The 17286-nt window shown below is 52.9% G+C and overlaps 2 protein-coding genes across 5 annotated transcripts in view; one reads left to right on the plus strand and one right to left on the minus strand.

The window, feature by feature from the left end:
- Window positions 1–4811, plus strand: part of SERHL2 (serine hydrolase like 2) — a 21446-nt gene extending 16635 nt beyond the window's left edge. For 2 of the 3 annotated variants that reach the window (XM_019447083.2, XM_019447082.2), the window contains exons 10-12: window positions 1876–1958; window positions 3448–3544; window positions 4363–4811. In XM_019447083.2, coding sequence (XP_019302628.2) covers window positions 1876–1958; window positions 3448–3544; window positions 4363–4476 — 294 coding nt within the window. In that variant the 3' untranslated portion in view covers window positions 4477–4811. Of the gene's footprint in view, window positions 1–1875; window positions 1959–2156; window positions 2757–3447; window positions 3551–4362 lie in introns of those variants that run through there. The other variant, XR_002079290.2, reaches the window with a different exon arrangement.
- Window positions 4776–12374, minus strand: RRP7A (ribosomal RNA processing 7 homolog A). 2 transcript variants are annotated; one of them, XM_019447085.2, is made up of 8 exons: window positions 12257–12374; window positions 10101–10243; window positions 8389–8514; window positions 7604–7721; window positions 7086–7183; window positions 6521–6719; window positions 5153–5286; window positions 4776–4881 (listed from the first exon to the last, which is right to left on the minus strand). In XM_019447085.2, the coding sequence occupies exons 1-7, from the start codon at window positions 12327–12329 to the stop codon at window positions 5201–5203; spliced, it is 843 nt and encodes a 280-aa protein (XP_019302630.1). In that variant the 5' UTR covers window positions 12330–12374; the 3' UTR covers window positions 4776–4881; window positions 5153–5200. The 2 variants fall into 2 exon arrangements, with proteins under 2 accessions (XP_019302630.1, XP_019302629.1); XM_019447084.2 differs by having other exon boundaries at window positions 4776–5286.
- Window positions 12375–17286: the final 4912 nt, after the last annotated feature.

Consider the following 17286-nt stretch of genomic DNA (forward strand, 5'->3'; position numbering starts at 1 on the left):
GTAAGTTACACTTGAATTACAAGAGAAAATGTGGGGTGCCTTGGTGGCTCAGCTGGTTGGGTGACTTGATTTCAGCGTAGGTCACGGTCTCACGTGGTTTGCTCACAGCATGGAGCCTGCTTTGGATCCTGTCTCCCTCCCTCTGCCCCTCTCCAGCTCACGTCCTCGCTCTCAAAAACAAACAAAAAGAGTCAAAAAAAATTTTACAAAAGAAAAATATACATTGGGAAGTGAAAGTGGACTAGGGAAAGAAGGTAAGAGGAGAGGGAGGTAGACGCAGAGACAACCAAAAAAAAAAAAAAAAAGACAAGCACACCCAACAGCCTTTGCTCTTAAAGACTTTCTTGGAGAAATATCCTCCTATCGTGGCCTTGGAAGAAACCACTGCAAAACCCCAGCCTTGTGTTGCGCTTTCACGCCTGGAGACGTATGTGGAGGGAATATCCCTCGGTCTCTGCCTTGGGGACCAACACAGAATTGAGTCGAGGGCCTGAGCCCACAAGCCAGAGAGCCCCAGTTCGGCCAGAGAAGCCTATGGAAGCAAGGCGAAGAGGATGGGGGCTGGGGGCAGACACCTGAGCCGAGTCCTGGTGCCGTCTCCTGTTTGCTCTCGTGCATCTTTAGCCCGTGTGATCCTCCACCAAAGCACCGTTTTAATACGCCCATCAGCACGGGTCCCGGGGAGCCCCTCTGTGGGCAGGAGCCACCTTGGTGCTTTTCCTTGAGCTGGGCGCTCTGCCTGGAGGAGGGGGTGCAGCATGTCCGGGTCCTCGTAGACCGTTCATCTGGGAACGCCTGTTTCTGGAAGAGCACCCAAGGTCACTTTCGCCCAAGGAGCGGGAACTAGCTGGGAGGTCGGCGCAGAACAAGGGCAGTGTGCTCTCGTGGCTGTGACTGGAGGTGTGCCTGTGTGCACGTGTGTGCTCTCATGAGGATTTCATACTCGTCAAGGGGGTGGAGGAGTGTCGGGCACTTGACACAGTCAGCCCTCGTGGGAGCTTTGTGGAATTCATCCGCTCAGCACCCCTGTATCGAGCTCCTCCTATGGCACATCTCGAGTTCTGGGGCTGGGGCAGCACAGTCCGGTACAAGCATAACGTGAGCCTCGTGTAATTTCACGTCCTGGAGTAGCCATATTAGAGTAAAAAGAAACAGGTGAGACCAACTTTCACATTTTTTAACTCCATGTATCCGAGATGTAGTCAGTATAAACATTTCAGATATTGGGCATTTTTTCATGCTGTCTTTGAAATCCTCTGTCCAGTTTCCACCTACAGCGCATCTCAGCTTGGACTAGCCCCATTTCGAGCACTCATAGCCACGTATGTGTCCCTTGTGGGACAGCGCAGATCTGACGCCTTCAATGGTCATAAGACAGGGTGGTCCGGGCTATGATGGAGGCCTGCGGGGGCGGTGGGGACATCGAGGTATATTCATTCTGCCCTGTGGCTTAAGCAGATTTCTTTCTCGTGGAAATGGCCGCTGCCTGGCCCGGCAGCACTACAGGGCGGCCTGTGGATGGGGAAAGGGGTTTCGGGGCGAGGGGCCACACCTAGTCCTCAAATCTAGGCCCAGAAGCAGCCCGGGTCACTTTTCTGCATTTAGTCGCACAAACACACCAGGAGGTAAAGGGATTTGGAAACGTCTGGCTGGGCAGCCGTGAGCCCAGAAAGAGGGAGAACAGATTTAGGGGGGAAAACCAGTCTGACCCGTGGGGTTTAGAGAGGCCTCTGTTGAGGTGACGTGTTTGGGTACTGGGGCAGATGGCCACGGTGGCCCCACGAGGCCCCCGCTGCCCCCAAGAGAGATGGGCTTCGCACCCACAGCAGCACCCGCTAACCTGTGGGAGGACTCACTGTGGTTTTGTCTCTGCAGCCAGAGTACAGCATCGATTTCATCAGCAGGGACCTGCTTGTGCATTTCATCAGGAAGCTGCAGGCCCACATCCTGGTCATCAAGTAAGTTGGAGCCATGTGCCCGAGAGGCTCGACTGTCAGGAATCTCCGCGGCTCTAGGGGGAGGTTCCCGGTTCTACCAGCGAGACCTGGCCGTCATTTTTCATGGGTGGCTGCTCCCACTGCCCCAAGCAGTGGAAGGCAAAGCAAGGGGAGGGCTCGGGCAGCGGGTGGAGCGGATTCGAAGGCACCTCTCAACAGGGGTCTGCGAGGCAGGGGCCAGCGGGCCTGACAGCGGGACGCTCGCTCTACCGAATTCTCCAGCCACACCAGACCCCTTAGGGCCCCAGATCCGGGCTGCTCACCTGCCTTCCTCCCCACTCCCGGCGCCCGGCCGGAAGCAGTCCCACAGTGAACATCCTTCCGTGTGGCTTGGATGCCGCTTTCTGCTCTGCTGCGGCCAGCCTAGACTGTGGCATGCCTGAGGCAGGAACCCCGACTTCTGGGGACACGTGTGTCTCTGGTGCTGAGCACGGGGGTTTAGGAGGCAAATCCACACCACAGGGAAATACGCCGCACGTCCTCATTAGGACGGCCAGACTAAAAGATAACCGGTGTCGGCAAGGATGTGAGACACCAGGACCCTCGTGCTGGGGGGCTGTAACACGGAGCAGCCACTTGGAAAGCAGGCTGGCAATTTCCCAAGCCAGTGTTACCACAGGACCCGGCAACTGCACTCCCTGGGCATCTGTGTGCCCCACACAGGACCACACGACAGCTCGTACGTGACGGCTCAGAGCAGTGTTGTTCACAACGGCCCAGAGGTGGAGACGTCTGTCAGCCGGCGAGCAGATGAGCCAAGTACAGTACCTCCATACAGTGGGCTATGTTTTAGCCACAAAGGGGAACGAACTTGTACAGGCCACACGGGCGAGCCTTGGGAACATTATGTAAAGTGGAAGCCAGCCACACAAACCCATGTACCCACGTACGATTTGCTTCACATGCAAGTCCAGAGAGGAAAGTCTAGAGAGGGTTGATCAGTGGTTGCAGAAGATGGACTGGGCACTCTGTGTGTGTGGGGGGGGGGGGGGGGGGGGGGGGGGGGAGAAAGAAAACTACGGGTTTGGGATGTTTGAGACAATAACAACTTCCTAAAACTGACCGTAGTGATGGTTGTACAACTCAAATATACTAACAAACATGGAATGGTACATGTTAAATGGGTGAAGTTCTCTCAGTAAAGATGTCGGGAGAGAAAGCATCAACTTAAGAGCCTGTCATCACCTCCTGGCCCTGCCATTCAGAGGCTGTGGCCACAGGCAGGTCCTGCAACTCGATGGAGTTGAACCCACAGCACTTGGCTCACGTTGGCCAGTGAGCCCCGAGTGCCCGCAGGTGCCCGGTGCCTCGACCCTGATTTACACCTGGGCTCTGAGGGAAACTCAGAGGCAAGCCCGGGCCTGTCTCCTCTCGGCCTGGAACCCAGGGCAGGGGCGAGGCACCGCAAGGTGGCCCTAAGGTGAGCCCTGATTTTTCTTTGGCTTTCCAGAGCAATGCAAGGGTTTTATAACGTGAGAAGAGAGAACGACGCTGACAAGGAGGCCCTAAATCTGGTGAAGGACATACTGAAATCTGTCCTAAAGGAGGTAGGTGTGCGGGGCTCAGCCAGGCTGGGGGTCAGCAGGGTCCTCACCCAGGCTCTGGTCTGGCCCCAGGTCTAATGGGTGACTGCCAGGAACTACCAGGCCTCACTCCCCACTGTGGCCAGTCCCTGGAGCCACATGTGACTCAGCACAGGAAACACATTTAATTGGCAGAATCTCCCAGTTTTATTGTCCTCACATATCCTGTAGGCCAAGCCCAACTGGGCCAGAGGCCATCCCACAATTTCTAGGGTGAGCAGGTGACCAGTTACATCAGTGGGTGATGGCTGCAGGTGAGGGTGGGTCTCCCAGTTGGGGAGCTGAGACTCATGCTTTGTCCCTGGGAGCACCTGGCACTTTCCGACCATCACCCACCATAAACACCTGACCCCGGGGGGCCTCTGCTAACATCTCGGCATCATCACTGGAGTGGCCGGCTGGACGGTCAGCGGGCAGTGCCTTCCTGCCTCCCAAGGAGGATCAAGTTTGAAAGGCTGCTCATTTTTCAAGCCAACCTTAAAGTGGCAGAATGAACAGCACCCCGGGTCCCTCCCCAGCCTCGCTCTACAACCTCACCGCTCAGAACAGTCCAGAAGCCCAGGGTTTGGACACTTACCCCCCCAAACAGGCCTTTCTTGCTGGCTCTGAGCCAGGCCCTGACTTAACCAGAGGGTGCCCCTGGAGCTGCAGGTCAGTCACTGCCCCGAGGGTCACTGTGAGGGACCCTCCTGAGACACAGGGAGGCAGCGGGCCCTGGGAAGAGGGGCCCACGGAGCCCCCGCATCCAGGCCTCACCTCACCACGCATCCCTCCCTCTCCAGTGGTTCCAGTACACAGAAGTCCCGGGCAATCACTACGTCCACATGAACCAACCCCAGCATGTGGCCGGGATCATCGGCTCCTTTTTGAAGAGCAGTACCCCGAACCAGCTGTAGCCTGGGCCTGGGGCTTTGCCCCGCTCCCCCCACTCACCCCCCAGACTCCCTGCTCCCAATCCCCACAGCCAGGCCAGGTGCGGAGGGGACAGGCCTCGCGGGTCTTGGAGACCAGCAGGGGCTGAGGCAGAGAAACCAAACCAGGGTTTGGAGGGATGGGGCCAAGATTCTGACTTTTGGTATCCGAGACTTCAAAGGGGAGACACTGTTTGGACCTGGAGGGTTGTCCGTTTTGTGGCCGATAATCGGCAGTGAGTGGGTAGCAGATGGAGGAAGGAAGGGCCAGGTTGCTGCCCAGCTGGATGAAAAATAAAATGTTCTGTATTCGCACTGTTTCCGAGGCCGTTTCGCTGCCAGCGGGGGCCCTTCCAATGGGGGAAGGGGAGAACACAGCAGACACTTAACCTGAGAGGAGAGTCCAGGAACAGGCCGGGAACAGAGATGAGAAGGGAGCAAGCGCTCCCCAGGCTGGTGGCGTCCTGACAAGCCCTCACACCGGGCAGGCCCCGCCAGCATGGGGCCCCGAGACTGCAGAAGCACCAGGGCCCAGGGAGGAGCTGTCGTTCACCCCACCCGTGGGGACTCCGGCCTCGGGGGCTGGCTGACACGGTAGCCCCTCGGCCTGGGCAGCCGGGGACGAGCGTTCCAGACCTCCGCGTCCTCACCAACCGCGCACCGTCACCGTTCACCGTTCTGCTCCGTGGGGCCCGTGGGCCAACTCAGCTCAGTAGGGTCGGAATTTGCGCTGGGCCCGCATCAGTTCAATCCTCTGCTTGTCCTCCTCAAACTTCTTGCGCAGCTGGGCTAGATCTAGGGCGGGAAGCACAAGGGGAGATGGGGCCGGATCGGTCAGTGTGGCCCCGTGGGGGGGGTGGGGGTGGGGCTGTGCCGCGTGGCCCCCAAGCCTGCTGGCCTCTGCTCTGAGAAACGGTTGGGACCTTGCATGGAGACTGACTAGCATGCAGGCCCAGTCAGAGGGTGGAAGCTGAAGACAGGGCGGCACACCTGAGGTTTCAGAGGAACCTCCTCAGTGAAAGAAAAAGCACGGAGAAAGCAAGGCACCTGCTCCCTTCCCGCCCCTACCCCACAGACCCAAGGTGAAGGCAGGTGGCTTTGGGGGTGTCAGGAGCCCCCGGGGCACCTCTCCCAAACCCTCCCCACTGCAGCAGACTGGGGACAAGGTCGGGAAGTAAAGGGACTCCGCCCTGAGAGTGCCACGGAACCCAGATGGCAGGTCTGTCACCAGGTGAGCAGTCGAGGAGCCCAGAGGGAGGGCTGGCAGAGGCCCGCCGTCGGTGAATCTAGACAAAAGGGCAGGAGCGGGGGTGCAGGACACAGTGGGGAGCAGCAGTGAGGCCGGGGAGGGCACGGTGTGCCGGGCGGCAGGTTACCACCTGCCGCAGAGCTCGTCCCCCTGCCGAGGACGGGGCCAGGGCCAGCACCCTCTCCCCCAGGCCCCCGGGCAGCTGCCCCGCAAGCAGGGGAATCGGGGGCCACGGCAGCAAGCTCAGCATCATCATGGCCATGAGTCAACCACAGGCGATCGCTCACCCCAACACTCTCCTTGTGGGCCCCCCCCACCCACACATGGCGCCCACGCGCACTCTTTCTCTCTCTCTCACTCACACACACATGCACGGTGCACACTCGAGACCCCCCCCCCCCCCCAAATCATGTCCAGCAGCGGCCCTCTCTGCACCCGGTGAGCACTTGAGATCCACCCTCTGCCACACGGCCCCTTGCTGGAGGCTGACAGGTTCCGGCACCAACTGCTCAGGGCTCTGCAGCCTCTAAGCAACCCAAGGGCCCCCACAGCTGCCGTTGGGGAGCCACGAGGGGACCACCACGGGGGATGCTGCAGGCTGGGACCCCCAACTCCAGAGCCTATCGGGAAGTCTGTGCCCAAGGACACCCCCACCCCGCACCCAGGTCTGGCCGCCCTCCAGATCTCTGAGTTCCGGCCGCGGCTGGCAGCAGTGGCCACGGGCCGGGCCGGCCCCGAGGGAAGCGGGGCTGAAGCACAGGGGCCCGGGGCGCTCCTTACGCTCCATCTTGGTCTCTCGGTGCTGCCAGGCGTAGAAGTTGAGCAGCTCTTTGCGGGCGCGCTTCCGTCTCTCCCTCTCCAGCACCCGCAGGCTCGCCGCCTCTGTCCGGGGTAGCACCGGCCGCCGGCCCCGGCGCGTCACCTTCACCCAGCCCTCCTCGTCCGGAATCCCTTCCTCCTCCTGGGCCTTGGCCTCCTCCTGCAAGGAACAGACCCCGTGATGGGCAGGCGCCTGGGACCCCGCCCTCCTCTCATGGCTCTCTCCCTCCTGCGCCCGGAACGTCCCCGGGCACACATCACCACCTGCTGCGCCCTCTCCCTCCCGGTAGCTAAGGACGGGGGGACGGGGGAGCACAGGGGTGCCAACGCTGCCTCCTCCCTCAGACTGTTTTCCACAGACCACTTGGAGACTAGAGGTCACCCAGCTAGGTGACCCAGGACTCAGAAGGGAAAAGAGGAGTAACCGGGACAGGCTGCCACCCGCCCCTCCTCCTCAGGAGCCACACACAACACCCACGACACCTCCTTCCCTGTGGCCGCGCAGCCGCCCCTCCCGAAGCCCCACCTCAGCTATCCTCTTGTCATACGCCTCCATGAACGTGTCCACTTCGACCCTCAAGGCCTCAGGGTCCGGCACCGAGTCTGTGTAGTTGCTGACCCACTCTGAGGGAGAAAGGAGTGAGGGACGGGGCCTCCTCAGGCCCGATCCCTCAGGGCCAGCCAGTCAGGATCTTTTTTTTTTTTTTTTTTTTAAAGTGGGCTTCATACCCAGCATGGGGCTTGAACTCACAACACTGAGATCAAGACCTGAGCCGAGATCAAGAGCCGGACGCTTAACCCACTGAGCCACCCGGGCGCCCCCCAGTCAGGATGTTCTTCCACAGGCCACGAGGATGGCGACGTGTGGCCCAAGCTTCGGGAGCTAAGAAGAGTCTAGTGGCGGCGAGCTGGGCCCTCACCTCCGGCCACCCTGAGTGCCAGGCCCAGGCCTCCCAGGCACACGCAGCAGGCACGGCCCCCACAGCGCCTCCCCGCCAACCCAGGGCCCGGGACGGAGGTGCCCGACATCGCCGCGGTACTGACTGTGAACGCCGCTCTTCACAGGGTGACCGTCTGTCGAGACCAGCAAAGGGCCCTTCAGGGCTAAGGCAGCCGACACCCCACCTGGCTTCTGGAACACCACGTAGGCTACCTGGAACCCCTGGGGGAAGAAGGAGAGAGGTCAGAATGCCAGGGCCCTTCCCGTCCTCCCAGTCACCCAGCACCAGGGATGCCACCTGCCCTCAGCTTGGCTTGCTGCTGGACCAGGGGATGTGTGCTGGGCTGTTCCGCCACGAAGATAAGCAGAAAGTGATCTGTAATCCTGGGGAGGGACGGCCGCGCTCCTGATCTTCCCACTGGTGCTAGAAGCGACCCAGGCGAGGTGAGACACTCGGGACCTTCCTCCCAGTTATGGGAGGGACTCTGTGAAAAGCGAGCTCACCAAGCACCACGGGCGGACACCAGTTCACACGCGCTATGCCCGGAGCAGGTGCCTCACGTTTCCTCAAGGGGAAACGAGACCAGGCCATGGGGCCTAGGGAGGAATGGACTTCGGCGGACTTCGGGAGCTCAGAGAGGCTTTCCCCCAGGATGCTGGGAAAAGCTAGGCAAGAAGCAAAGGGATGTGGCAGATGCAAGGAAAGGAGCAGGGCGCCGTCTGCCCAACAGGCATCCTCAACCACACGAGCGAGGACTGGCCTAGGACCACGGGGACCACTCAGCCGCCCTGCTGTCACCCTGCCACCACCGCCCCACGCACACCGCGGACGCTGTCCCAGCCCCACCTCGCGCCCCATGCGAGCAGACCGCAGAACTTGAATGCCTACCCGAACGGGCGTGGGGTGAAAAAACTTGGACTTTGGTTCCTCTGAGCGGTCAGCAAGGTCCGGCTTCTCCTGTAACTCCACAGACTGGACGGGGCCGCAGGGAGAGAGGAGGCGGGCCAGGCACTCCTGCCGAAGCGGGGGCAGGGGGTTGGGGAGGGGGGAAGCTCGGCATGAGAGGCAGCAGGGCCTTCTGGAACCCCCTCTGCCCAGGGCAGCACCACTGGGGGCGCGGTCTCAGAGTCCATGTGTGCCCAACGAGGGGGGCGCACACACAGGCCCGGGCAAACCACATCCTCCTCGGCACCGTCCCAATCCTGCCTCCCGTGGCCCATGACGTCAATCTTGTGAATTTTCACGTTCAAAACTCTGAGCAGAAAACCGCAGTGCCGCTGGCCAGGGGACGTGGGAGGAAGGAGGCAGAGTGCGAGACAGAATCCAGGTATAAGCCTTTTGGGGCTTTGCTGGAAGCACATGCCCAGGAGGGGGTTTGGTTTGTCCCTGAAAGGGCTTCCTCACTTTGAAAGGCCATCTCGCTGAAAGATCAGTCCTTCCCTACCAATTTCTCTGGGTGAGTGATCCCCAAAGTAGGACCAGGTTCTATTACAAGAATAGGTGAGGACGTTTGGGGGTTATGCGGAACATTCTGATTTTAGGAGACAACCGGCTAACTTTTCCTCCCCACAGCAGCCGTTTGAAACTGAAGTTAAATCAATGTTGTAGTTGCTGGACTCAGGCTGGCGGTGACCCTCGTTGGGGGGCGGGGGGAGGGGCATGAAGGGATTTCTTGGGCTCAGGTCATGTTCGGTTTCTGGGTGCTGAGTACACGGGGTGTTCCGTCTGTGAAATGGAGCGAGCTGTGCGCTAGGGCCCAGGCCCTTCTCTGTATACACAATACGGTTCAGGAAAAGGTAAAAAATGATGCCCTCTCCTCTGCTTCTTTCTCTAGAACAATCTTTTAGAGATCAGTATTTCCTTTTTGAATCCCAATTCACCTAAAATCCAGCAACTCCCTTAGTTTCTCTTCTATAAAGTTATGGAAGGCAAAACTTGACTGTTTTTTGTGAAAGAAAGTTCATGTCTGGATAGATTGAGAAGTACTTTTATATTTTTCTTACGGAGATGTATCACTTTTATAATCAGGGAAAAACATGTAATTCAAACAATTCTGGGTAATAGTAAGAAGCTTTGAGCTCCTCAGAACTATAGTTTTTAACTTTTTTTAAAGTTTATTTATTTATTTGGGGGGTCAGGGACAGAGGGAGGGAGGGAGGGAGGGAGAATCGCAAGCAGGCTCCACACTGCCAGCGTGGAGCCTGATGTGGGGCTTGAACCCATGCACCACGAGATCATGAGACCTGAGCCGAAACTCAGAGTCAGAAGCTCAACCGACTGAGCCACTCAGGTGCCCCATAAAACACAGCTTTAAAAAGCCATTTCCGGGGCACCTGGCTGGCTTGGTCCAGTGTGACTCTTGATCTCAGGGTGGTAAGTTTTTAAGACCCATGTTGGGTGTAGGGATTACTTAAAAAAAAAAATTTTTTTTTAAAGCCACTTCCTATCAAGAGACAGAGGCAGACCTCTAGATTCTCCCTTGGGGCTTCAGTTAGATGCTTCCAACTCACCACTGAGGACTTGGTGAAGGCCAGTGGGAGCCCAGCCCTGCCTGGGACTCCTGGCCAGCGCTACAGGTTCCCTCCCAGACACCCGCTCACCTCTGTGCAGTATGGGGGCACATTGAGGACAAAAAGCGTCCGCTTCTGAGGCCAGGACGACTTGGTGCCTTCTCGAACTCTGTGCTCTCTCACATAGAGGTAGTGGGAAGCCTGCTGCTTTTCCGAGAACTTGATCGGGATGGCTGGACGGGAAATGGGGGCAGGGGTGGATGGCGTGAAAATCAAGTTCAGGCTGTCCCTTTCTAGTTCTGTCTATCCATTCCATCACTGAGCCCTTCCCCTAGGCAAGGCCTGTGCAGGAATTGTGCAGGCTGGGAGAGTGAACGAACAGAGAACCTGCCCAGGAGGGGCTCCCAAGCCGGTGGGGGAGAGAATGTAAACGGGCAATTATTACAGGTGGGGAGCGAAATGAGAGGGGAGTTCAAACCCTGCGGCTCTTGGGGTCAACACCAAAATCCCGACAATGGCTGGAGGCCTTGCCAGATCCTGACCACCTTTCACCTCTTTCCATCCCCTCTTTCCCCAACCACTGTGTGGGCCCGCCACTCCACCCTCTCCCTATTCCTCAAGGAAGCCCAGACTTCACCTGTGCTCACACATTTCCCTTTACCTGAAACATCAACTCTCCTCCCTCCACCCGTGCTTCAGGTTTTCTTTTTAAGTTTATTTATTTTTAAGATTTAAAAAAATGTTTATTTATTCTTTTTTTTTTTTAATTTTTTTTTAACGTTTATTTATTTTTGAGACAGAAAGAGACAGAGCATGAACGGGGGAGGGGCAGAGAGAGAGGAAGACACAGAATCTGAAACAGGCTCCAGGCTCTGAGCAGTCAGCACAGAGCCCGACGCGAGGCTCGAACTCATGGACCGTGAGATCATGACCTGAGCCGAAGTCAGACGCTTAACCGACCAAGCCACCCAGGCGCCCCTTAAGTTTATTTACTTTGAGAGAGAGAGAGAGAGAGAGAGAGAGAGAGAGAACGAATGGGGGAGAGACAGAGAGAGAAGGAAACAGAGGATCTGAAACAGGCTCTATGTTGACAGCAGAGATCCCAATGCGGGGTTCTAACTTACAAACTGTGAGATCATGACCTGAGCTGAAGTCAGACACGTAACCAGCTGAGCCACCCTGGCATCCCCTATCCTTCAGGCTTTAACTTCCATGGAGAGCCTTTCATGCCAAGTTAGAACCACCTGCTCTGTGCCCTGCCAACACCTCTCATGGTCTCTAAGCCTCCATCTGTGTGATCATTTGGATAATCGCTGACATTCCTGTAATGCTAGGGACTGTTTTCTGTTCTTCTCACCACCTCCTTCAGAGCACAGTACCTGTGCTCAGGAAGCTCCCATGGGAGCGGGAGATGGCAATCAACGAGAAAGCACGGAACAAGATTCTATCAAATATGAAAGAAAGGGGAAAACAGTGCAGGGTGGTCGGGTGGCAGAGGCCTTTAGACAGGCCATCAGAACGGCCTCCTTGAGGAACTGACATTAAAGCCAGAAGGCACAGCTGTGTGAGGCAGAGGAGGGCACAGCAGGTGCACAAACCCTGAGGATGTAAAGACTTTGTTGTCTCAGAGGAACAGAACAAGCTTTAGGTCAGCCGAGCCAGAACATGGGGGTGGGGGTGGGGGCCCACACAAATCAACGTAAGAAGTCTGGATTTTGTTTTAGGTGCCGACTCGTAAAACCACTGGAGTGAGTTCTGTGGGTATGGAAACACAAGTAAGCCTGTGAGGCAAAATACTACTTCTGTCTGACTTTAGAAAGAACATCCTGGCACCTGGGCGAACGGTACGCAGGGGCAAGAACAGAAGCATGAGAACCGATTAGGAGGGCACAGCCAGGTGAGGGCTGACAGAGGCCAGACTAGGAATTGCGAAGAGATGACAGGAAGTGGCTGGGCTCACCTGCGGGGCGGGGGAGGTGGAGGTGTGAAGACGGACACGGGTTTGTCCTGGCGAAGAGTGTGGACAGACATGGGTTTGTTTACCTAAGGGAAGCGTTGCCCCAAATGGGCTCATCCCTGGAGAACGCCGCCAGACGCAAGCAGGGCGCAGCATCGAGCTCGCGGACCTCGGGGCCTCCGGGACTCACACCCAACAGCGCGGCCGCTCCCGGGGTCCCCTTGCCACCGCCGCCTCCCGAGCCAACTCCCGGAGAAGCCTGGCCATCCCCGGACCCGCAGCTCCTCACCTGAATACCCGGGCGGGCTCGGAATCCCCTGCTCGGAGCCCTGTGCCCCACGCTTCCTCCTGCGCGCCACCATCTTGCCAACCGGAAGCTGCGGGGGCCGCTGGGAGTTGCCGTTTGGCGCTCGGAGCCCGACCGTTTCCATGACGACGGCGCCGCGTGCGGGCCCGCCCCCTTGGCTCCAGGCCCGCCTTTCCGCCCTAGTACGTTAAGGGCGCAACCTTTGTTTGCTCTGAGTAAGGTCAGCACGTAAACGTTCGAGTAAAGGTCCGGATGAGGTTGGAACGCCACCATCCATCCATTCCAGAAATGGCAAAGGAAGCCCCATTGAAGTTGGCCGTTTTAACTAGCCATTTTTTAAGTGTACAATTCAGTGGCATTAAATACGTTCTCATTATTGTGCAAACCGTCCTCAATATCCATCTCCAGAATTTTTTATCCTCCCAAACTGAAACTCTACCCGTGTCCTCCTTCCCCCCGCCCCTGGTAACCACCCCTCTATTTTCTGGGTTTTTTTTTTTTTTTTTTTAATTTTTTTAAACGTTTATTTATTATTGAGAGACAGAGACACAGAGCATGAGCAGGGGAGGGGCAGAGCCGGGGGTGGGGGGTGGGGGTGGGAAGGGGGCCCGGGAGACACAGAATCTGAACCGGGCTCCAGGCTCTGAGCTGTCAGCACAGAGCCCAATGTGGGGCAGAACTCACAAACCGGGAGATCATGACCTGAGCTGAAGTCGGTCGCTTAACGGACTGAGCCACCCAGGCGCCCCTCTACTTTCTGTTTCTATGAACACGACTATTCTAGCTAGGTACCTCATATAAATGGAATCATACAATATGTGTCCTTTTGTGTCTGGTTTATTTCACTTAGCATGTTTTCTTGATTAATCCACGTAGTGGCATGTCTCAGAATTTCCTTCCTTTTTAAGGCTGAATAATATTTCATTGTACGTATAGATCATATTCTGCTTATCCATCTGTCTACGGACATTTGGGTTTTTCTACTTTTGACTATTGCGAATAATGTTGCCGTGAAATGTTCTATACAACTTCGTGCAGACATATTTTAATTTCTCTCGGATATATATCTAGGAGTAGAATTTCTTGATCATATGGTAACTCTATGTTTAACTTTTTGAGGAACTTCCAGACTGTTTTCCAAAGGCTGCATCATTTTAAAATCTCACCAGCGGAGCATGAGGTTTCCAAATTCTCCACATCCTCGCCATTATTTGTTATGCCTATATTTTGATCATAGCCATTCTAGGGGATGTAGAGAGACATCTTATTGTTGTTGTTTTTTTTTTTTAATGTTTATTTTTGAGAGAGAGAGAGAGAAAGAGCGAGCAGGGGAGGCACAGAGAGAGAGAGAGGGAGCCAGAGAATCCTAAGCAGGCTCCACGCTGTCAGCATAGAGCCTGACTTGGGGCTCGAACTCACAAAATGTGAGATCCTGACTGACCTGAGCTGAAATCAAGAGTGAGATGCTTAACCAAGCCACCCAGGCACCCCTCTCATTGGGTTTTGATTTGCATTTCCCAAATGATTAATGATGTTAAGCACCTTTTCACGTGTTCATTGGCCATTTGTGTATCTTTTTTTACTTTGAGAAATGTCTACTCAAAGTCTTTGCTCATGTTTTATTGGGTTATTTGTACTTTCATTGTTGCATTGTAAGAGTTCTTTATCTCTCCTGGATGCAATTACCTCATAAAATATATGAATTGCAAAGATTCTCTCCTATTCTGTGGGTTACCTTTTCACTTTCTTTAAGGTATTCCTTACAGCATGAAAGATTTTAACTTCGATGAAGTTAAACTTTTTTTTGAGAGTATCCATTGTCTTCACCATTTGTTAAAAAGACTGTTCTTTCCCTGACCGACTTGTCTGGCACCCTTGTTGAAAATTTAATGGACAGATATATGAGGCTTTAATTTTGACTCTCCATTCTATTCCATTGGTCTGTATGTCTATCCTTATGCTAGTACCATAGTGTCTTGATTACTGTAGCTTTATAGTTAAGTTTTGAAATCAGGAAGTGTGAGTTCTTCAACTCTCCTCTTTTTCAAGACTGTTTTAGCTACTCAGAATCCCTTTAAATTCTTTCAACAATGCCTTGGAGTTTTCAGAATATGTTTTACGCTTATTTTGTTAAATTTATCCTATTTTACTGTTTGATTCAATGCTAAGTGGAATTATTTTTCTTAATATGATTTTTTAAAATGGTATCTCTGTGTGATTTTATTTATTTATTTATTTATTTATTTGAGAGAGAGAGAAAGAGAGAGTTTGTGCTTAAGTGGGGGAAGGTTCAAGGGAAAGGGAGAGAGAGAATCTTAAGCAGGTGCCACACTCAGTGAAGAGCCCAATGAGGGGCTTGATCTCAAGACTCTGAGATCATGACCTGAGCTGAAATCAAGAGTTGGATGCTTAACCAACGGAGCCACTCAGACACCCCCACCCCATGTTAATAAGATTATTTACTCATTCATTTAAAAATTTTAAGTTTATTTATTTTGAGAGAGAGAGAGAGAGTTTGCGTGCACAGGGGAGGGGCACAGAGAAAGAGGGAGAATCCCAAGCAGGCTCCATGCTGTCAGGGCAGAGCCCAATGCAGGGTTTGATCCTACGAATTGTGAGATCATGACCTGAGCCAAAATCAAGGGTCAGACCCTTAACCGACTGAGCCACCCAAGTGCCCCTTAAGGTGATTTTAAGATTTTTCGTTGTAAGTATATTGATTGATCTCGTATTCTGCAACATTGCTACGTTTGTTAGTTGTAGTAGTCTTTCAATGGATTCCTTAGCATTTTCTGTATAAAGACCATGTCATCTACCAAGAGAGATCATTTTCCTTTTGTCTTTCCAATCTGCACGCTTTTCTCTGGAACTCCCCCACTCCTCCCCCCCACCCCCAAACTCCCTGGCTAGAACCTCTAGTGCACTGTTAAACTGAACTGGTAAAAGCAAAAAAAAAAAAACAAAACAAATAAACAAGCAAACAAACAAACAAAAAAACACCCCCAAAACAACCACAAAAAAGAAGGGGTAAAAGCAGACGCCCTTGTCTTGTCTCTGGTCTTAGAGGAAACACTTTCAATTTTTAACCCGGGGATTATGGGTTCCATTGTGACCAAAGAACACACTGTATGATCTCAATTCTTCTCCATCTGTTGAGATTTGTTTTATGGGCCAGGATATGGTCTACCTTGGTATATGTCCCATGGTATTTGAAAAGAGTGTGTCTTCTCCTGTTGGGTGGAATATTCTTTGTTGATTGGATCCTGTTGGTTGATGGCGTTAAGTTCTACATCCTTGCTGATTTTCTGTCTAGTTGTTCTATTGCTGCAAGGGGTGTTCAAGTCTTCAGGTGTGGACTTGCTATTCTTTCAATACTACCAGATTAGCGTCACACGTTTTGCAGCTCTGTTATTTGGTAAATACATATTTCAGATTATATCTTCTTGGTGGGTTGACTCTTTTTCTCACCATATAATGTTACTCTGTCTCTAGTAACTTTCTTTGCTCTGAAGTCTAATATATCTGATACTTATATAATTGCTTTTGGGGGACTACTTGTATGATATGTACTTTTCAGTCCTTTTACTTTCAACCTTATATTGTCATATTTGAAGTGAGTCTCTTGCAAAAGCATATAGTTAGGTCATGTTCTTTCATCCACTTCGCCAACCTTTCAATAGATATATTTAGACCATTTACATGTGATACACCGTACTTAGTGATCTATGTAATCTCCCATTTTATTTTTTTTTCTGCCTTCCTGTGGGTTACTTGAACATTTTTAAAGAAATCCTTTTTATTTTTTTATTTTTAAAAATGTTTACTTATTTTTGAGAAGGAGGGAGGGGCAGAGAAGATTGGAGATCCAGAATCCGAAGCGGGCTCTGAGTTCTGAGCTGTCAGCACAGAGCCCGACGAGGGCTTGAATTCACAAACTGTGAGATCATGACCTGAGCCAAAGGTCAGGATGCTTTTAACTGACTGAGCCACCCAGGCGCCCCAATCCTTTTTACTTATTATTTATTTATTTATTACATATTTACATCTGTAGTGTTTTGGTTGTATTATCTTTTTTGAGTGGTTGTTCTAAGAATCTCATCATATATACTGGTTACCACAGTATATTTTTGTTGACATTTTACCATTTTAAGTGTAGAAACCTCTCTATTCCCCTCTCGCCTTCCCGTTTATAAAGCAATTGCCTTAAATATTTCCTCTGTGTACATTTCCTCTATGTACATCAATATTATAATTTTGGTTTCAACCATTAACCACAATTTAGAAAACTCATGGGAAAGATATTTTTATTTACCCATAGTTTTACTATTTCTGTTGTTCTCACTTCCTTTCTAGAGAGACAAAGTTTCCTTCTTTTACTTTTTAGTTTTTAATTTTTAATTTTATTTTTAATATTTATTTTGAGAGGAGGGCACAGAGAGAGAGAGAGAGAGAGAGAGAGGCAGAGAGGGAGGGAGAGAAAGAGAATCTCAAGCAGGCTCTGCACTGTCAGCGTAGAACCCGGTGCAGGTCTTGAACTCACGAACTGTGCGATTGTGACCTGAGCGGAGATCAAGTTGGACACTCAACTGACTGAGCCACCCAGGCGCTCCTCCTTTTTCAGTTTTTCCTTTAAGGTTAGAGAAATTTAAAGCCATTATTTTAGGGTAGGTCTGCAGGCAACCAATTCCCCTAGTTTCCCTTCATCTGAGAATGTCTAAGTTCCCCCTAATCCCTGAGATTTTTCTTTGCTGGACACTGTGAAAGATACACCACATTCTTCTCATCTCATGGTTTTTGGTGAGAAACCTGTCACTCACATTGTTCTTCCTTTATAGATAAGGTGTCATTTTTCTTTTGCTGCTTTAAATATTTTTAAAAAAATTTTTTTTAACGTTTATTTATTTTTGAGATAGAGAGAGACAGAGCATGAACGGGGGAGGGGCAGAGAGAGAGAGGGAGACACAGAATCCGAAACAGGCTCCAGGCTCCGAGCTGTCAGCACAGAGCCCGAC

This window comes from Panthera pardus, unplaced genomic scaffold (genome assembly GCF_024362965.1).
Source record: "Panthera pardus isolate Hobbes unplaced genomic scaffold, ASM2436296v1 HiC_scaffold_6, whole genome shotgun sequence".
Classification (NCBI taxonomy): domain Eukaryota; kingdom Metazoa; phylum Chordata; class Mammalia; order Carnivora; family Felidae; genus Panthera; species Panthera pardus.

Coding starts and splice junctions, on each gene's coding strand:
- RRP7A (XM_019447085.2), bottom strand. CDS start 12,329: ATGGTGGCGCGCAGGAGGAAGCGTGGGGCACAGGGCTCCGAGCAGGGG. Junction 7,184..7,603: donor TGTGAAGAGCGGCGTTCACA/GTCAGTACCGCG, acceptor TTTCTCCCTCAG/AGTGGGTCAGCAACTACACA. Junction 6,720..7,085: donor ATGACAAGAGGATAGCTGAG/GTGGGGCTTCGG, acceptor TGTTCCTTGCAG/GAGGAGGCCAAGGCCCAGGA.